Source organism: Condylura cristata, unplaced genomic scaffold (assembly GCF_000260355.1).
Source record: "Condylura cristata isolate star-nosed mole 26May11 unplaced genomic scaffold, ConCri1.0 scaffold00008, whole genome shotgun sequence".
Lineage (NCBI taxonomy): Eukaryota > Metazoa > Chordata > Mammalia > Eulipotyphla > Talpidae > Condylura > Condylura cristata.
This window is the reverse complement of record NW_004567109.1, coordinates 42,488,132-42,510,869: the sequence shown is the minus strand read 5'-3', so window position 1 is coordinate 42,510,869 and position 22,738 is coordinate 42,488,132. Positions and strand designations below refer to the sequence as shown.

The 22,738-nt window shown below is 33.7% G+C and overlaps 1 protein-coding gene across 1 annotated transcript in view; it reads left to right on the top strand.

Moving 5' to 3' along the window:
* Window positions 1-22,738, top strand: part of NEGR1 (neuronal growth regulator 1) — a 738,246-nt gene that overhangs the window by 258,754 nt on the left and 456,754 nt on the right. Inside the window, exon 2 of the mRNA XM_004679123.2 lies at window positions 20,029-20,261. Coding sequence (XP_004679180.1) covers window positions 20,029-20,261 — 233 coding nt within the window. The remainder of the gene's footprint in view (window positions 1-20,028; window positions 20,262-22,738) is intronic.

The following is a 22,738-nucleotide window of genomic DNA, read 5'->3' as shown; positions in this document are numbered from 1 at the left end:
AAGGAATTTATAATGGCCTTTAAAGTGTGGATGAGGTTCAAAAATCTGATAAATACAATGAAGACATTTAAGATAAATTTATCATTAATGATTCCACTTGATAATTTTTTAATGAATAGTGAAAGAAGCAAAGTTGTTTACTATATAGTGTACATATGGAAAGATTGTAGGAGAAATGATTGAAAGTACATAGGGGTCTTATTATAAGATATCTTTAATTTCAGGATAATTCCTCTATACATGATATGTCAACAGTAAGAAATTATTTGAAGTTATTATGCAGGAAACTGCATAATCAAAGTAGAATTTAAGAACAATTAATCAAATAACTAGATAGAATGGTGGTAATGTGTTAAATTCATCCTGTAAGTTCTCTAGGAACAGAGAACATTTTATTCACTGAGTTGCCCAGTGCACTTGGTAGAGTCAGTTACTATATACATACATACATACATGTATACATACATATATATTTACATTTATTGATTTGCCAGCATTCAGTTTTTATTCCTATGGGCATTTGGTCCATGTTGAGCAATTTTACAACACCAATGAAATGAATAGATGTGTTGACTTGGTGCCAAAACCCAACTGACACTATAATGTGATTATTATTTAAGAATGATTGTGGAGAAATATGTTGGGATCATACAAAGAACTCAATCACTTTTATTCCTTTCTACTGCAGAAACATGAACATTCTTTCATTATCCTCACCTTCAATTTTGAACTTGCTGATCATGAATCACTATGCTGATTTGTATTTAATCACTAAAAAGTTCAATTATAGATCTTTTTGTTTCAGTATGGTTTATATAGTCAATTAATTTTCTGTCTAGAGTGGTTTGATTTAAGTTCAGTCATAAAACTTGATTTTAGAGTTTTAGATTACATAAGTAAGAATAAATATACTTGATGATCTGCTTACCCTTGAGTGTAGCACTAATGCTGTGAGGACTGTTAGTTTTCTGTTCTGTAGACTAAATTTATGCATAAGCCATGGTGGAAAAAGTGAAGGTTGATATAGTTAAGTATGCCTTCTGATTGGCATCATTTATTCCCTCTATGTAACTTAAATTTTGGGCAGTGTGTTTGGAGACATGTCAATTTGGAAATTCCATATATTAGGGCATTTTCTTGGACAGCCAGTGTGCACATTATCATGAGAATCCCTGCAATAAAGAGACCTGATTATTTTACTTCTATGCACACAGAACTCCTTTTGCATGTCTGTTAACATTTCAATGAAGTAGTTCCATGGAACCCAGTTTCAAAAGTACTGATCTTACTTTACAGAAATGGAGGACATTTCAATTATTATACATAAATTAAAATGAAAAAAATATTGAATTTACCCTTAATTCTGTCTTCAGAATATCTTGTTTTATTCATTCATTCATTCATTGTGATAAGATTATTGATTTCCAGTACTCATTCATTTATTGCAGTAAGATTATTGATTTACAACACTGCATAATTTAGGGGGAAAGGTTCAGGTCTTTCTTTTTGAAACAGCACATGTGTTGTATAGACAATGTGTGAACATAGCTTTCAGCAAGGAATTGTGGTGTATAAACACTTTCTTTCCTCAGCAACTAAGTGAGGCTAGAGTTTCTATGGAAACCAATATCATGCTCTTGACCACACCCACACACAAAGACAGCTATCAAAGATAGGGATCATGATCTGTGCCACTACTGACCTACAATTGAGGTTGGATATTTTAACAAATATTGCTTTAGTAATTCCCAGTACTAAACTCATTTGGGGAAAATGAACATAAAAGTACAAATGATGAAATTTCTTCACGCAGTGTTAAAGCAAAAGATTGAATAGGGCATTCACAAATGACTGATCTTTTCATTGATGAGAGTAAGTTCTTGGACTTTGGAGAAACAAGTAAGAAAGCAAACAACTTGAAGGTTGTATAAATGTATAAGTAAATAGAGGTATTTTAATGTCCCTTCCACTGCAGAAAAGCATATTTGATCTTTGGTGGTAAAGACTGTCATTAAGGAATTTAAAATCAATCATGTTAGGGGATTCCATAGCTTGGGGTTCACTGTCAATTATTTCTGTAGCCTAGGAAGGAACAAAATTACTAATCAGGAACTTATCCACCAACACAGGAAAAAAAAATACTTTCTGGACAATATTATTTCCCTTCCTGCATGGTAACTCTGTCATTGTGACCATGCAAGATCTGACTGTGACTTAAGAAAGTTATCATTTATTTCCTACGCTCATGTAGACAATTAACTGTAATGTACTAGTACAAAAAAGACTGTTAAGTGACACATGGATAAATTCTTGAGGTTCTAGTTTTGTACTGTCAATGGTATAGTAGAAATTTCTAGGAATTTAACATGTATTTTAACCTTTTGTTTCAAATGCCAGTTATATTTCTAGGTTATATATTTGAACTATTCATCCTTGAGATTCTTTTTTTTTTTTTTCTGAAAATATACCAACAGCAGCAACTTCATAATGTACTTTTGCATATTTGATTAGTGTTTAATACAGCACTAATGATGAAATGATGGTAATCATTATTTGATCATATGCTATGTATGATTGACAGCTAAAAGAGGCAACACTGTTTATTAGGAATGATTTTATTATACTTATTTGGATATTTATTTTCAAGTCATGATTTGTCTAATTTTTTTTTTGGAAGTTAGGAAAGCATGGACATTAAAAACCATAATGATTTCTTTAACTCTTCCCTCACCCTCAATCTAATATGTATTAATTCTTAATTAACTATAACTTATCTTGGTAATTTGTTAGGTCAGCAAGATTTTCTTAAGTGTCTCCCATTTTTATTTAGGCTTATATCCAAATTTTAAATATGCTCTTTGATTTTTTTACATCTGAATTTATAAACTACATTTCATCATCTTTTTAGGATGATAGAGGATTTGGATTCATGATAATCCATGTACAGTAACTCAGTCTACATGAAAGCCCATTTCTTTGAAGAAATTACTCCCTGCCTTGCCTTGTTTGTGTTATTCAAATATTCCTAGTAAAGCTGACTACAAACTACCTATATTTTATATCAACAATAAATGGGAACATGAAACTTTAAGTATAAAAAATCATGTATCAAAATAATTCACATATACTGAATGAAAATGTAACAATGAGAAACAGTATATAAGTTCCTGAGTGAAGAATAAATGGTTTCCTATGGCTATCCTATATCTATATATTTAAAATTATCCAAAAAGTTGAATGAGATAGTATAAAGGATCATTTTTTCATTTGTTGTAGAAAAAAAAATCTGTCAGATTTTAAAGGACTTTTAGAATAAAAATGAGCAAAAAACAGATATTGAATAACATTTTATACATTTTTTGGCAATTAAATGATGTTGCCTACTCAATAATGACCAAATAAGGAATATGTGAGTTTGACTTTCAAATGCTGAAATCCAGGGATACACAAGTTTATCTAATTTACCATTTTGGTTCTAATTAAAACCTGCCATATATAGCAAGCTAAAGAAAGATATTAGAGTATAATGAAATCGTAAAGAAGACTGAGAAAGCTGTGGAAATTGTCATTTTATGGAAGCCTTATTCTTAGAAGTGAGTACTGTTGAGCACTGATGTTAACTATGATTTTATGTTGATCCTTTTTCTCTGCAGTAAAACCTCTTACAAGGCCTATGCCCTTACACATCATCACTCTATTGAAATTGCTTTCAGTAATGTTATTGAGAATAATCTCCTAGTTAATGATATTTTCAACCCTTCTTTTGTTTCACTATAATATATAACAACACGTCTTACAACTTTTTTTCTTGATGTTCATATTCAATATAATTTTCCTGCTATTCTCAGCAACAAAATATGTAATATTAGATTGCATACTACTCTACAACCTTACTCTCTATTTTGTACTTTTCTTTCAGTGCTGCTCTTGTTCTCCACCTACTGAAAATTGTTTTATTGACAGATCGTATTCATCCCCTTTTCTAGTTTTCAAATGATTTCTGTCTGTAAAGTACCTTTTCACACAACCATTTCTCCAGTAAATCTTCCTAATTCTTCTAATGCACTGATATGTAGTTTCCACTATCTTAAAATTCTATAAAACATTGTATCACTTAAGACTTTCTACCATGGTGTAAATATCTTGCTCACCGTGACTGTACACTTACTGAGAGTAAGGAACTATTTTACTTACCTTTTAATTTCAGTGTATTTGCATAGCCAGAGTCAAATGAAAGTTTGTTGAAAGATTTGAAATTATTGACTCAGAATGTGACTCAAAATAGCAATCTTAAATTCATTTTGAACCATGGTTTTCTCTCAGCAAGATTAGATAAATACACCTCCTTATCACCTTGTGTTCTGTCTTTCAGTGCAAAATGGAATTTAATTAGTGGCAATGTTGGTGATTTGCCCTCTGTAGTTATGTGCCCATTAATAACTGACAAGGATGACCAATGGTCACAATGATACTTTACAGGGGTCACTGAACATCTGTTAGATGATGATTATTCTCAGCTATAACAAAGATAAAAGACCAGTGATTCTCATTATTTGTAATGAGAATTCAAGATTTGGCAAAATTGAGAAGTATACTTTGCCAAAATGCTTTCTTTTAATTATTGGGCCAGTTATATTTTAAAGGAAATTTAATCTACTTTTTTATTGTAAAGTGCAATTCCATTTTAAAATCTATTAGAGCTCAATAAATCACTTTATCTTGTAGCACTTTTTTTTTTCATTTGTATTAAGTAAATTTTTTTAAAAAAAAAGGTTTTAAGTAATTGTAGTGTTTTTTGCTTTGTTTTGTTGTTTTGGTAATTCAAAAAACATCCAAACCATGACCCAATAGTTTAGAAAAAACAAAGAATAAATATGATAGTTTCTTCCAAGATCTCATAGTAGAAAAACCAATTAGGGAAAGAAAAGATGCACACACATAAACACACACACACAGAGTATGGCATCTATAAATCATTTTGGAATGATTAGGGAGCTCAGGAGACAAGAAGGCCAGGAAACAATAGCTCTGTGTGTTCACTATTGATTATGAAGACAATTGTGAAATATTGGTAACAGAATAAAAGCTGAGGAAAAGTGTGGCTGTATTTCTAACATGATTTTACAAGGCAAGGTGCTTAACTAACATGCTGGGCTTCTGGAAAATAATGCACTGTGAAAGATAAGAAAAGTGGATACAGTACATTTCGATTTTCATAAGAGATTTTGACAGCTTCACGTAAGAGATTAATGACTAAGGTAGAGAATTGTAAAGAAGATGGTAAGGATTTCCCTATATAGAAAGCCAGTTCAAGAATAAAACAAAGTCTTTGGGGATAAAAATATTTTCAGTAAAAAAGAATTTTAAATGAAGTAACCAAGTAATCCTTAAAATTCTAGGGGGTGTTATATCTTATATTCCTAATTTAAGAAACCATTCGATATTTTATTTTTTGTTTTTGTTTTCCTTCTTTAATGTATTGCTGTACTTTTATTATGCTTAATTATATTCTTGCAGTTATTATGTTAGCTATAATAACTATTGCTAAAAGCAAATACTCTTGAGCTCATAAGAAAATGCTGATACATTTTAAGACAGTGAATAACACTATATTTTTTTCTCAAGAATGAAAAACTAGCAAAAGTGGGAACTCTGAACTAAAAAGACATAAATATTAATAATATTTAATCAAAGATACTTATAGGTCAACAAATGAAAATTTAAAAACCTATCTTTATATTTATAGGGATAATAATTAAAATATTATATTATTCTAGTTAAATTATAACCAAATAATGAAGGGCTTCCCATACTTAAAATATTTGTTCATATATTAAATATTTCCTTTATGCCTCCTCCTTACCCACTCTTCATTTATTTAACTAATCACCTAGTTTTTTCCTCATATCCAGATACTTAGGGGAGAAAATACTATGTGAATGGTTTCCATTTGTTTTTCTGAGGCAAATAGCAGTTTGTCCTAATTTCAATGCATCAAAGGTAGAATTTAGTTTCACTAAGTAATTTTTTTTTTTTAAGATTTATTTATTTGTACATACACAACTGGGGTACAGGCCAGAGGCTCAGGGACGGTGAGAGGCTTCACCAGAGACAGAGTGAGGAACAGAACAGGCAAATCGACGAAGTAGACTGCTAAGGGGAGCAGCGGGCGGGTCAGGAGAGGTCTGCCACGCCATGTGGTCACCTCCGGGGCAGGCGGGAATCGAACTCATGGGGAAGTGGCTTTAGATTCTCAGTGCTGTGCTTTAACCCGCTGCGCTACCAGGGAGGGCCTCACTGAGTAATTTTTATAGTAAAATGAACAAGCAGGAAAAATTAATCACAACAGATAGTAGGCATTGCCATTTGTTCCAAATAATATATTCCATTTTTTAAACAGAGTAAACCTAGAAATCCACATATATGCTTCAATTTAGGATAGTTGGGAGCAAAAGATGTAAAGTACAATGGGAATAAGATGAATGCCAATGCTTCCTGTTGTACTAACCTGTCCTGACCTATTCCTACCACTTTCTTGTTTCCAGCACAATGTTATTTCTCTCTTGTATGCATCATTCACATAATACTTTATTTAGAATTCTTATCATATTCTGTATCTTTGTCCTTAGATCTGTGTGTATATTTAAAAGCCCACCAACTATGAGACACTGGGTATCACAATTAGCCAACCAGCATCTTTCACAATTTAGCAGGAGCTATAAAGAATGAAGGAGATTTTAGAGTGTAGGATAATAAAGTGAGTTACTTCATGTGCTAGGGGCGATGCAAGCAGAGGTCTATTAAATCTGTCTAAGGGGCATGGGATGGAGGTGTCAGGTGAAACTCTGAAAGAAATTACATCTAAGGTTTGATGCTTTAGTTGTTGTCACCTGGGACACATTTCAGTTAATCCTACCAAATAGTCCTTTCAAGTACATATTACTCATCTCCATTTGAAAGAATCTTATGTAAAGGCTTAAAGAATTTAGTACCCAAATTCCTACAGCTAGTAAGTTTGAGGAAAAAATGTGATGAACCCCATGTTGTTATGAATTCAGGTTATAATTAACCTGTGAGAAAAACTTGTCAACATACCCCCAGATTCCAGTTTACTTATTTTTAGATAAAAATATTGTGTTGATTCTATTCTTTGCCATTCAGGTTTACTTTTGAATGGCTCAAAAAAGGAATGAATAATATCACAGAATTTTGACCTTGAGAGATGATTCATTTATAGAGATAGGAAAATATGCAGCAATCTTGTGGGGGAAGTCTAGCCAGAAATTCAGGGCTGAAAGTCCAGCTTTTCATAAATCACAGTGGAGTTTACGTCCCTTGAAGGTACTTGCTTTCCTGAGCCAGCCAGGCACTGAGATATCACAGGTCCAGCTGTCCACTAGATACTATTGCTGGATAAATTCTCTTGTAAGGGAAGCAGTGATATTTAGTAAAGTTCTGATTTTTTTGTAGGAAAGAGCACAGATGAAATTAATAGAAATCACATGTCAGTTACATATTTGAATTTTGCCATATTTTACTATTCATGTAATTTTAAATTATTTTCATTTCTTATCCATTTTTGTTGGGGGGGAGGGAAAGGACTTCTTCCCTACTCTCCCTTTCGTTCTGTCCCTCCTCTGTCTCTGTCTCTCTCTGTCTCTCCCACACACATACACAAGCACACACACTCTCCAACCCATTCTACATACTTCTTGAAGCATACACCAATCTTTCAAGGCAACGAAGATTTCCCAGTAACAAAAGTTGATAAAGAAAATAATTTTTTTAGATTTCACAAAAGGAAAAGAAACTTGAGAGGTTGCCCAACATAAATATTTAAAATACAGGACAGTGGCTTAAAATTTTTAAGTGTACATATATACTGCATAGACAAGCATAAAAAGAATAATGAAGCTCATATGATTTAGCAAAATTAAATCATTAGTTTTAAGAGAAATTTATGTGACAAGATAAGTATATTCTATTTACTGATTAGTACACAATTATAATACAGCTCATCTTAACAAATCTGTATTTTATTTTCAACACATTTTCAACAACTTTAAACATAATATTAATACAAAAGTCAAAAGCCCTTTTAAATAATTATATTAAAATATTTCATGTTTTTCCTAGAAAATGTCTTTTGGCAGCTATAAACAATTCATAAACTAGTATTCTAATAATTCTATCACAAATTCAATTCATTTTTCCTACCATCAAGGTGATAGAAGCTGAAGTTTGAAAGGGGAAAAAATTGAGGCAAATATGTTGACAGCATAAAATTAGAATTTCAAATGGTAGAAACCTTAGAATACATTATTACTCTCAAAGCCTGTACAGGAACAGATAATTATTTTTAAATTCCTTGATCTTAAAATTGTATGTACTCTTTCCTAAAAGTGACCCACCCAAACAGGTCTATGACTAGGTTGGGTCCTCTTCTATGGTCACAAAATCACTCAACCATAAAGGATCCAATTATTGAACATATTCCAGAGTATAAAATGTTTATAAAATGAAATGAAAGATATTATTAAAAATATCCACATTGAGGGATCCTCCATGGTGGCACAAAGAGTTAAAACACAGCACTCTGAAGATATCCAAAGTTACCACAGCACCAATTCAATCCTCTGTCAGGGAGGTGGACCACATGGACTCTCCTACTATGCCCGCTGCTCCCCTCAGCAGTGTATTTTGGTCAGTCTGCCTGGTCTCTTTCTCACTTTGTCCCTGGTGAAGGCTGTCAGCATCCACCTCTAACCTGTACCCCAATTATATATATTCATAAATAAATAAATCTTAAATTTAAAAAAATCAACATTGATATCGAAACAATGGATAACTATGTAATATTCTTTTGTAATTTAGGCAGTTTGCAATTTGCTTCCAAACATCTACAGGAATATATGATAGAGTTATAAAATAATAGAACATGAGGATTAATATTCTGGCAATAGTGCCGCGTCAGCACGACAGCAGAGATGGTCTGAGCGAAGGACGTCAGGATTAAAGCACACATACTCCTTGGTCAGCAAGCAAAGGCACACTTTATTTTCTCTCCTTTCCTATTTATCCCCTTCAGCCTGGAGCTTGGGGCTGGGGTTAGGCGGAAGCTCTCAGCAAGTGCATCAAATAACATGCAACAATAACATGGGGGTCAAAGAACACAAGGTACTTCCTGCCTCCTGTTTTTCTGTTCCAGCACCCATGGCTCATTCTTTGTTTCCACACAACAGTGTGCATATGATTCTGTGGGGGAGGTGGGGAGGTCTGTCCAGGCAAAGGACCCAACAAATAGGTTAGTGCTATTACGTCACTGTGATTGCATTAAGGTTAAGTAGGATCTCTATATCAATTACTGGTCCATCCCTGTAGTCTTTTTTTTTTTTTTTAGATGTATTTTCATTTATTCACACAAGGACTGAGTTGTAGGCCAGAAGTGGAGAGGGAGGAGGTATGAGGGGATTCACCAGAGACAGAGGGGGGAGCAGAACAGCAGATTGACTAAAAAACAGGGCTGAGGGGAACAAGACAAGAGAGGTCTGCTATGCCATGTGGGTTAGCTTCCTGTCTGAGAATCAAACTCATACTGCAGTGCCTGGGAAAGCTTGATAGTGCTGAGACTTTAACCCTTGCACAACCAGGGAGGCCTCCATCCCTGTCATCTTATTTAAAACATAAAAGTCAGGTTTTTAGAACTGAATCTGGCCCTTATTTTTATAAGTAAATAATGTGCTTCTTTGATCAAGAGAATTGGTCCATGGACCTAGATAAAACCATCTCTTTCAGATAATCACTAGCAACTGTACAATGTAAGATTTATGTATTTAATAAAAGTTTTTTAGAATGTGTTATGTGAGGATCAATTATGTGTTATTAATATATATCCACTTCATCCAGGATATTTTTTACATTTATGTTCTTACAAGTGTGAACAATTTTTTAGGCAATTTATATATTTGATACTACTGAAGAGATGATAAGCACCAAAAGAAGACTCTAGAAAATAGAAAACATACTCTAGTATTAAAATATATGGCAGAACTGAAATGAAAACATAAGTGTGAAGGGCAAAAGAATTTTTTAAGTGGCTGATAGTAAATATCAAAGCATCATGTGATTTGTTTGCAGAAAGCAGATAAAAATAACATTAATTTGGGCCCTCCCTGGTGGCACAGCGGGTTAAAGCACAATACTACAGCCACTTCTGCATGAGTTCAAAGCCCGGCATGCCCCGGAGGTGATCCCACATGGTGAGGCAGACCTCTCCTGACCTGCCTGCTGCTCCCGACAGCAGTGTACTTCGACAGTCTGTCTGTTCTGCTCCCCGCTCTGTCTCTGGTGAATCCTTTCACCACCCCTGCATCTCTGGCCTGTACCCCAGTTCTGTATGTATAAATAAATAAATCTTAAAAAAAAAACATTAATTTTATTTCTCAGAGGTATATATCTTAGCTTATATTTTGATTCTCATAATAAAGTATTGTTTAGTGAATTTTCTCAAGTGAGTTCAGATCAATGGCTAGTTAAGTTGATGATTATGTCAGAAATTAATTATTGGTCTATGTAGTCATTCATATAATAAAATTTGAGCTTAGAATAATTTTTATTAGAAAAAATGTCAAAAAGAAAAGTTCGATAGTGGCCTTAAGAAATTTTAATTGTTAGCATAACTGGAGAGACAGAGAATAATTCTTTTGTTTTTCAATTGTCTGGTCTCACTAACAATGTAAAGTAGCATATAGTTAGCTGGACAAACAGATGTTAGGTTTCTGTACATCCATCTATTCTATTTCTTATCATTATATTGATAGATAAATAAAATGCCTTATAAATTAAACCCAGAGATGGTTGATGAACAAAGTAGATTTGTGAAATTATTTTTTAATGTAGAATTTTATCCTGTTTCTTGCAGTGTTTTGGGAATGGAGAATATCTGGCTCTATTCCAAAGAGAATGGAATAGAAAAGTTTGCCTATAACCTGGAGTTTTATCTCAGCCACTTCTCTTGGATCTGATTATATTCTCCTCTGATAAAGAGATTTTAAATATCTCTTGCATGGGTCTTGAATGTAGGGCTTATTCTCTTTATAGCTCATGAGCTGAAAGTTCAACTTCTCCAGAAAGTAGCTGCCAGAGAAAAGGCAGTACAGACAGCAGTTCAGACCACTTGCCAGTTAACAGAAATCTTGAAGCCTTTCCAGTTCCAAATATCACACTTTCAAGTCAATGCAGGGGAAAACAAACTCGTTTAGTTTAACTTAAAGTCTAAAAAGTAGAAATGACAATAAAATTTTTATATGATTTGTGATTTTAAAGTCATTTAAGCAAAATTAATCTAACTTCCTTTTATATTCCCTGCCTCATTCATTCAAATACCATTCTTTTACTTACTGCTTAATGGGTGTTCACATTTTTATCATTAATTTTTAATTGATTTACAACTAGTTAACAATATTATATAAAGTTCAGGTGCTTAGTTTCACATTTTAATAAGTGTATATACCACACTGCATGTTCCACCAAAGTTCTGGTGCCATTTACCATGATTAAATTAATTCTGCTTACTTTTCCATGTCCCCCTTTCTCCATCCTCTCTGATCACCACCATTTTGGTAGAACTAAGGGTGGTTATAAATTATCTCTTTGTTTCACAGAGTGAAACTATCATTTTTCTTTCTTTCTCTGACTTACTCCTCTTAGCATAATCCTCTCAATTTCCATCTATGCTGTTGCAGAAGGTAAATTTTCATCTTTTTTTAAACAGGTGAGTAAGTAAATATCTCACCACTTAAAATATAGTCATTATTCAACACACAGGACTTATTTTGTTACAACTAACCAATGATGATAGTGAGATTTATTTTGCCATTTGGACTTTTCTACTTTTTTTTTTAGTCATACTGTATAAACTTTTATTTCTCTCTACCCACATCTATTTTTCTCATAAATATTAGTTTATGCACTGAGTGATTTACAAATAGTGTTTGTAATTGTATTCCACTCTTTAAAGACCATCTTAGAGGGCCTGGTGGCTTGCCTCTCCATGTTCATAAGTGTCCAGCTACTTTTTAATTTCTTCTTTCAAATCTTTATTGGTTCAAAAGTTGCTCAAAGCATATGTTTTGCCTCCACATGTTTTGGTTTATTTTAACATTCTTTTTGTGGTTAATTTTCCAGCCTTGTTTGTACCATTATGATCCAAGAAGATGCTTGATAAAATTTCTATTTGCACTTTCTTAGTGAGCCATGTTTTTGTACAGTATATGATCTCTTCTTGAGAATGCTCCAGAGGTACTTGAGGAGAATGTGTTCCTTTCTTCTGGGATCAAAATCTCTGTAAATGTTTATTAAGTCCATCTGCTCCAATATATAGTTTGAGGCCCTTATATTTCCTTGTTAACTTTTTGTCTGAACTGATGTTGTCTTTTGGAGTTTGGGGTCCTTGATTCACTCTGGGAAAGATTTCAGTACATTGAAGTCACAGCATAGTATAGGTCACAGGCAGGCAGGAGGCTGCTGCCTTGCAGTGGGAGAGTGGTTAGAAAGAAGCACCTACATAGGCACAGGTGGGCAGTGGAGCAGCTGCCCATGCTGGTGGAGAGACTGCCCTAATAGAGACAGCTTCTCTTTGGGAGGGGCTCAATCTTGTGAGCCTAGGTGTGTTGATTTTGAATAGAATCTAAGAGATTCCCTAGTGAGCTTCATCTTCATCTCCATATCCTTGTCTTCGCCTGGGCACCAGGCATCCTGGCTTTGTTGCCTGTGGATCTTAATTTTATGGTTGTGTCAATTTTTGCACTAGCCCCTTTTACCTATCCCCTTTGTGTGACTCAGTCTCGTGATGCCTCCCTTAAATTCCTCCATCCTTATTATTGTGTATACAATATTGAAGTGTTGCCTACAGAAGTACATTTCTCAGGTATCATTTAAAGATAACATTTGCATTAACTATAAGGATCAGTAATTTACTAAAAAAAAGCTGAAGTTTATAAGAGAAATTGGTAATTTTGCAGATTTTATTGATTAAACTCTTGAATCTCTGTTTCTGATAAGGTAGAAAGAATCTTGTCTACTCCAGAATAATCTGCCATGGCAGTAGCAAAAAGAGTACTTAAAATAATAAGCCTACCATAATAGTTTGAAGAATAATATCATTATCTAGAGACTATTATATAATGACAGTTACATATACATATGCACATGTATGTATGTATGTGTATTATGTGTGTATATATATATATATATCCATAGCCATATGCACATCTATAGCTAGATATTCTCTGAGGAATATTCATGAAAGACATAGGAGTATCTTAAAAACAAAGGTAATTAAAATGTAGAATTTATTCTGTTCCTTTTAACCTCTACTTTGTTTTCTTTATCTCGTTTTACAATCACTGAAAACCAAGTCCTTGTGTTCAAAATTAGTGTGGAGGCTGTATATGGTTCTGATTCTTTAAAAAATTCTCTATGTTTAAACTTTGTTATACAATGAAAAGGCAGCTATGAAGGTAGCTGGCTAATATCTCCATAGGAATATCACTTTCAGATTATCTAGCTTTGTACTTTTATTAATTAGTGATGGAGGAAGCAATGCAAGGGAGGCATCACAAGATTGACTTGCTTCACAAAGGGGACAGGTAGAAGGGGCTAGTGAAACAATTGACACCGCCATAAAATCAAGGTCCTCAGGCACCAAAGCCTTATGCCTGGATGTCAGGATGTCTGTAGGAGGTAATAGACTGTTGGGGGCTGTGTCTGAAGCTCAGACCCAAAAGGTTAAAGATAAGGAAACGGAGATGAGGCTCACTAGGGAATCTCAGGTCCTCTCAAATTCTACTCAAAGTCAACAAACCTAGGCTGACAAGGAGTGAGCACCTCCCAAAGAGAAGCTGCCTGTATCAGGACAGTCTCTACACCAGCTTGGGGCAGCTGTTCCATTGCCCACCTGTGACGATGCAGGTGTTTCTTTCCATCCACTCCCTCCCTCCACAGGACAGCAGCTTCCTGCCTGCCTGTGACCTCTACCATGCTGGGACTCCTCTGCACTGACCTCCCTCAGTGGAGGCCACTTTCCTAAGATTATCTGCCAGCAACCATGTAGGTCTCTCTCTCTCTGCAAACCTGTCCCTTTCAGACAGTTCTTTAGACCCACTTGCACCTATGTTAGTGTCTTTTCCTCTCCTGTCTAATAAACTTACTCTTTAAATATGACTGAGTCTCTGTCTCATGAAGAATCTTGCCATGTGCTGCTGAAAGGGCAGCTCTGATGAAACCTTTCCCAGAGTGAAAGATCCTGAACTCAAAAAAGCGATCCTGAACTCAAAAAAGTGACATCAATTAGTACCTTTGATAGGAGCTTTCATTAATCAACATGTCCTGAGAAAAGCTAGTCTCTTTCCACTGAGTTGAGTGATTCCTGCTGTGTGGGTATTGGTAATGATACTATAGCTACAATTTTTGGAATGCATTACAGGGAATTAGAGATCTGAAAGGGGGTGAATAATTCCTTAGCACATAAGGGCACTTTTCCTTAATAGAGTTTAAAAAAATGGATAAACAACATAAATATGCTAATTTTCACTAATCTCTCAGATGTCCACCTTTTAGACTTAATCACCACAGGAAATAGTATCACAGAAAGAATCTGTTAGAATTATTCCACCAGTTTGATAAACTAGCCGCTCACTAAATAAAACTTTATAGTTCCCCAAAAGGAACCTGCCTGTTGTGTAGTGAACACTATTTATAAAGGAGCTCTTAAAAGAATTTAGAGCAGGCCCTCCCTGGTGGCGCAGCGGGTTAAAGCACTGCACTAGGAAGCTGAAACCACTTCCTCACGAGTTTGATTCCCGCCTGCCCCGGAGGAGACCACATGGCGTGGCAGACCTCTCCTGACCCGCCCGCTGCTTCCCTCAGCAGTGTACTTCCTCGATCTGCCTGTTCTGCTCCCCACTCTGTCTCTGGTGAAGTCTTTCGCTACCCCTGAGTCTCTGGCCTGTACTCCAGTTCTGTATGCACAAATAAATCTTAAAAAAAAAAAAAAAAAAAAAAGAATTTAGAGCAACAATGCCATCCCTATTTTTAAAAAATCACTGATGAACTTAAACCTGATTTTATACAACTGACCATTATGATATAAAATATTTAGGTCATTTTCTATACATTTTTTAATAACCAGATATTTGGAAATATACATCCAAAACTTTCAGATGATGGGCTGAAAATTGAAGTATTTGTCATGCTATTTGACGTGGTTTTAGCACAGCTTATGCTGAGGAGTATACTTTCGAAAAGCCTTCACTCATATTCCTACAAAGTATGTAGTCTAGTGGCAATTTTTTGAAGTGGAAAAAAATACTTTGAAGAAAAGTCATGTCATTCAATTAAGATATATATTCATTATTGAATATTTTTATTCAGATTGTATCACTGCATATACTTCAAAGGGATTCATGGATGACTAGCTATTAAAATATTGCATTATGAATTCCAGAGGAGGAATAAAATCCAAGTTTATGACCCCAGAACTGTTGCTTAACCCTGCTCATATTAACAATCTGAAGACCTTGCTTCACCAACCTCTCCCTCACACATTCACTTCTCCATTCTAACTGAGAGGAGACCCTCCTCTGTACTGTTTTCTGGCTAGAAATAGGTACCACAGTCTATCACCTCAGTGAAAAATGCATCAGACTGGTTTTGGTCAGGGTGCAATCTTCTAGTACCTTTGTTTCCTCATTGATAAAGCAATGATATATTTGGTTCAAAGGATTATGTAAGAGTTAAATAGGATAATGAACATAACATGCCGAACAATGTGCCTGATATATACTAAAGAAATTATCTGCTTAAATTGGTACATGCAATTTGATAGAGTCAAATGCTATCATTATTGCAAGTAGTTATAAGTTCAGTCCTCCTCTGTGTGGTCCCACTAGATATTTTTGTTTACTGAATTTATCCCCCAATACCTACTGATGTGAGGTTGTTCTATTCAACCTCTGTATCATGCAAAACATGTTATTTTGTGCTACAGATTTTTGCACTTAATTATTTATCAGAGTTTATGTCAACATGAGTTTGCTTTGCCAACTAGGTTGCACTTTGGAAATTTTTACTTTACTATATTATCCCTTCTTCTAAACAATTGTCACTCTTTTATTTGATTCATCCAACTCACAAATATTTTTATTGTATATCACATATAAAGCCACATGTATGTGTGTATATATATGTGTGTGTGTGTGTGTGTATACACACACACACAATAATACACACATACACACACATAATATATATTCCAAAAGTGACCATATGGACAAATCCCTGAATCTTACTTCTGGCAGGCATGGACAGAAAATACAGTCAAATAGACAGATAATATATCTAATCAGAGTGTTAGGAAGAGTGATTTCGTTTTTAACAATTTAACATATAAGGTAATTCAGTGATGACCTATGGAAAGATAGGGATTAAGTTTTATAGAAGCCTGGTGAAAGAAAGTTCCAGGTTAAAAAAAAAAAAGGCAGAAACAAATTTCTGTACAAGAGTATGTAAGTTCTTGAAAGCATAGCTAGAGGGCCACAGCCCAGAGCAGAGTAAATTGGGAAGGAGAAGTAGGTGACAAGGACAGAAAAGCAGCAAGGGACCAGACTGCATAGGAACACTGATCTCTGTTGGGATTAGTTTCTTTTCCTCCTGAGTGAAATTTGAAGGCATGAAGTTTTGGGTGATCTGATGTAAACTCTAAAATGTTCATTCTAGATTTTGGGGACGATGAACCTAGTTACAGGGGTCAAAGATAGAAACCAGAGTCTCATACAATCTCAGCAATCTAATTACATCAAATTACTGTATTTTGCTTCCTACTCTGCATGATGGCTACTCATGAATAAATCGTATCATCCTTGCTAAATCATACATTCTGTATGGCCCATGATTCCAAAATATTAATATTTTAGATAGAAAGAGATTGAGGTACCCAGAATACAAAAAAACAAATTTTCATCACTGCTTCCCATTCTTCTTCTGCACACCCTCCACCAACTGTGCCATCACCTCAAAAGTTTCCGTCCTTCTGGAAATCTTTGTTAATACAGCGTACATATTAGGTCTATCACTTGGTGGTGTAAAGGAAATAGAGAGTGAATGTAGAGAACAAAGAAGACACAGTCCTAATTCTCAAGTAATCATATATAATCATCTCTTTTATCTAATCATATTATAATTACATTAAAATGGCATATACTGTAAGTATATCAATATCTTATTATTTTATAACATATATAGTCATACCTAAGTGTTACTATTTCTAGTTTATAAAAGTCTATAAATGGTAATTTACAGTACTCAAATGAGATGAGTTGTTTTCTGAGTCCTATTTAAGGATCTTTCTAATGTGTATCTTAAAAGTTTTGGGTTAGGAAGAAAGTAATCATGAAATATAGTTATCCAAGAAAAGGAGACATAAAGATCTCCTATTCTAATTTTCCATAATGAAGAAGTTAAAATTCCATTTAACTATGATGACACCTGACATTCCAGGACAGAAGTAGAGTATCTATATAAGGTATAGGAGTTATAGCCATTTTCAATCTATAAAAGCTCTTAGTACCAAAGGCTAGTTACTCTCTGGTCTTTTTGAAATACCCACAATAAAGATAAACCTTCTACTGCCTCTAGAAAAAGGGAAATGCCAGACAGAGTGTTCTAAATTGGACTTTCATGGTAAAAATGTCCATTAATAATTAATTTTATGCTTCCTTTAGAATAGGATAGGTTAAACAGTTGGTCACATTCAGTAAATAAGAAATTACTTGCAGTAATTTCTGCAACGTTCTAATCATCATCCCATTTCAGAAACCTATTTTGAAAGTCTTTGATATGCATTATAGTGGAAAGGACACTGAATGTAGAAATATAAGATGATTATAAATTCAGTTTGCCACTCAATAATAGTGTAACTGGGCAAGTCATTTAACTTAAACATTCAGTTTATATTCTAGTGATGAATTGGGCAATAACAATACATACACCACAGGGCTGTTGTGAGCATCAAATATAGTAGTATGTGAAGACATGAAGACAGAAGTCACATAATCACTTGATCAATGAAGATATTAAATATACACATTGAAATTATCATAACCCTAGTAGTGGCATTTCAGTATTCCACCTTATGAACCCTAAAAATAGGGTTTTGTGAAATAGGAAGCATGTCCCCCATTTTCTCTCTGTATTTTAAGAATGTTAATATACTATAATTGTTTAACTATGTCATTAAAGTGAGTTTTATTTTCGTTATTAAATATTCAAGGGAAAGCTTTTCAATTAATAATGACCTTTATGACTTGTTCACTCAGATTCTCTGGGTGGTGTTGTTAACTGCAAATTAGATTCTGCAAGGTACCTTGTTCCTTATTTTTTCTCCCACTGATTGGTTTCATAGAGTTGGCAGTGACCTACCCTGTTGCATTCAACTTGCAATTTTATAGCAATCTCAAACACTGAGCACAATCCCCCAAGGTACTCTGTAGAAATGCTGTCAAACTATTTCTGTGTATGTGTATTTTCAGTCTGTAGCTGTGTTGTGTACTCATTTAAAAGAACTAGTCTTTAATTTGTATCAGAACACTTTCAAGATGAAACAGAAGTCCAGGCATCAGCAAAATCACCGACACATGACTATAGCTTTCTTACTGTTCTAAATACTGACTCAGCTGACTTCTTTTGCATGCAAAGCTACATTTTTAAAATCTTGTTATAGAATAAAACCTTTGAATGATTGGGCTTTAAATTTTACCTTAAAACTATTAATTATCATTATGCTTGTGTCAATTTCATCTCTCATCCCTCTTAGCCCTTAGTCCTTTATGACAATTTCCTTGAAAATTTTGTCCGTGCCTTTACCCCTATTCTCTCACCTTTCCCTGATATTTCTGATTGTTTAAGTAGAATGATCTGTCTTCTACCCTTACCTCTCCAGCATTTCCTACTCCAGAAAGTCTGTCTCTATACCTCCAATATTTTTTGCAGGTCAATTAACCCTCTTTTGTTTTTCATGTACCTTGTTGCCTATTTAAACAAAATTCTATATAGGATTAATTGGTTTAATCATCTTCTTTACTATATACAATATTATTTTTTAGAAATCCAAGTCCCAATACCTTAAATAGCAGCTATTACATAAATGTTTGCTGTATAAATGAATGCTTACTAGGAAATTATTGCCAAATTAATAGAAATGACAGCAAGAGCACCCTCCCTGGTGGTGCAGCAGGTTAAAACACAGCTAAACTAAGAAGCTAAAGCCACTTCAGGATGAGTTCGATCCCCACCTGCCCCGGAGGTCACATGGTGCAGCAGATCTCTCCTAACATGCCCACTGCTCCCCTCAGCAAAATGACAGCAAGAATTTGCTACTAAAAGTATTTTATTAGCACTACTACCTACATTTAATTACAACAATAATAGAATATTATCAGAAAAATTCAGTATAGTTTTTATATACAGCCTACTCCCTTGCGAAACCAGGTAATTTTAAATAAACATATTTAGTATTATTCTATACTTTCTGCATCTGGTACATTATATTAATAATTAAATTTAGTTAGACTAGCTAACTAAATTTATATATTTCAAAGGAAAATATATTATATATATTATATATTAATATTGACAGTTATTTGAGCAAATTTAACCAAATTTAAATTTGTCCACAGTCAGAAAGAAAAAGGATTTAAACTGTTTTTTTTTTAATTAGATCTCTTTCTCTCTCTCTCTTTCTCTCTCATAAATAAATGAAACAAAGCAAAATTGCATGCAGGTATTTTTTTTCACATTTGCATTTGGAATGGAAGATGTACCAGTGTGTTCATGTATCCTGCATTTATATACAATGTTTGCATTTGATATAGTGCTATAATTCAGCATATAGAAAAACACTCAGAAAGAAAATAATGTTGTCTCTTATTTTCATTTTGGTTAACAGTGTTCTCTCTCTCTGATAATTTGTAGGTGTTATTTGGAAGATGGAGCTTCAAAGGGTGCCTGGCTGAACCGGTCAAGTATTATTTTTGCGGGAGGTGATAAGTGGTCAGTGGATCCTCGAGTTTCAATTTCAACATTGAATAAAAGGGACTACAGCCTTCAGATACAGAATGTGGATGTGACAGATGATGGCCCATACACGTGTTCTGTTCAAACTCAACATACACCAAGGACAATGCAGGTGCATCTAACTGTGCAAGGTATGCATTTCCATAATTTATATTGTTCTTAGAAGTGACTCTACTGATAATGTTGAAAGGTATGTGTCATTGTCATTATGGATCTGTTTTCTTAGATTTCATTAAGTGCAATGGCCATATAGGTAAACAGTTCCCAGGTACCAAGATCGAAAATTGTTCTTTAACACCACTTTGCGTTTGTATATTCTCTTCATATTTTCAATAAATATTTGAGAACCTATGGCTAACAAATAAAAATATTTAATAATATTTGATGGATACATTAAACTATTAGAAATTGTAAAAATATGAATAGAAATCATCTAGCCTCCCAACACTTTCTGAACCCAACTTCTATTTGCTTTGATTCAAGTAACAATGAAAAGAAACACCTTCCTTTAATCATTTTAAATACAGAGTAATTGCAAAATATGGTAGTTTTTTGTACTTTAATTTACTTTCAGGAGATCATAAATCTTGCTAGCTAACTTATAACTTCCAAATGCAAAAACAATTATCAAATCATTTTATTTTTCTTACATACTAAAATGTAAGAGCATGTTTATCCCCAATACAAATACTTTTAAGGAAAAATTCATTTATAATGCCAGTAGAATGGAAAAAGTGTGCTTTCTCTTTTATATTATTTCCTCATGCTTTATAGATTAATCATGAGTTAGTTGCATAGAAATATTATGCTGTGAAACTCAAAATAACATTGCAACATTTCTAAGTAAAATTAATGACAAATTACTTGATAGTGTGGTGCCAGTGATTACATGCTTTATTCTTAACAGAAAAAGTTGATTAAGTTGGCCATATGATCTCTGAGTTTACACCCTTCAAAAAAGCCAATGCTAATTATTGATTTAGGTACATGACATGCAAATGGAAAATATTGTTGAGCTGCAAACATATTAATGAACTTTATTTCATTATATAAATGGAAACCCACATTCAACATAACTTCATGTTTAAAGGAATTTCTTAACTTTGTGATAAGGATTAAATTTACTAATTATTTTAAGGATGTAATTATTAATTAAAGTAAGTGAATTTCCTCAACATTTTTTTCTTATTGTAGACCTTTGCACACTGTGGTGATGTGTCTTATTTAAAAGCATATTAGAATATAGTAAAGTATTCATCAAAGAACATCTTTATTCAGAAATAATCCAGAGTTTCTAGAGGGCAGAACTTTGTCCCAATTCAAAAACTAACATGAGATAACAAGTCAAAAATACATTTCTTCTGTTATCCAGGTTTTATTCAGTGTACTTTGACTTGAGTTTCGAGCTCAATGACTAACAAAAGATTTTACTTCATGAGGAAAAGTACATGTGAACAATAATATATTTGAGCCTCTTAAAGCATAGATATTTTGCTTCCTGTAGGTTTGAGTGATATAATTTGAACACTAAATATATTCCTCTTTTCTTTTTCTCTTCTCTATTATTCCATGTTAGGTGCATAGTTCCATATTAGGTATAGACTATGGCTGTGGAAGCTGTGCCATCATGTATTTACTTTTTATAGGATTTCTTTATAACTGAATGGTTCATAGATTGTTTTATACTACACAATATTTTAAAACTATCATCTACCTTTCTATGATACTCTCTTTGCTGGCCCCTTATGATGGGTAACTTTTAGTGGCATTTTATGAAGTGCATTTTAGGAATGCACTTATTGAATGTTTTATCAGTATCACAGTTTATTCTGCCAGAAAAAAAATAAAATTTATCTTACTGTTTTGAAAGTATGTTGTTGATTCACATTAAAATCTATTAATTTTACAGTATGTCTGAACATAATTACTTATTAGAAGTTGATTGACATGTAGGCAGTTTTCCAATTACATTAATAAATTTCAGGGAATATATTAATAGGCTTGTCAGTCAGTTCAAGAACTAAATATGGGGATAGGATAGGGAAGGAAAAATGCTAAATAAATGTCATAGAAAGTCATCCTACTTACGCTCCATTAGCTCTCAATGAACAAAAATAAACCAATGTGCACAAATTTTCAGTCTCTATATTTGATAGGGTGTCTGATGTTCAGGTATATCTCCACAGATTTTGAAGTTCTTTCTTTAACAATTTGTCAAACCTTTATTCACCAAGATAAAGAAACTTAGCAACTGAGAGAAGACTGTATTAATCACTGATGTCAAACATATACTGACTGGTGAAAACAAAGCTCATCTTTAATTGTTTTAACTATGTACTCAAGAGAGCTATTAAAAAAAATCATTTCAAAAAGGGGATAATAAAAGTGATATCTTGCCAACACAGACATCGTGCATAAGAAATTTGTTGGTGCTATTGATTTCCCAATACTGTTAATTTCAATGACTGGAGCAATAGGAAAGAAAAAAAAATGTTAGAATAGGAGTTGGAAAGCCTGGGTTCTAATCCTGAAATGTCCTACATGAAATGTGCAATTATCAAGTCTCTCTAAACTCCAGTTTTCTTATGTGAAAGAGCAGGACTCAGAC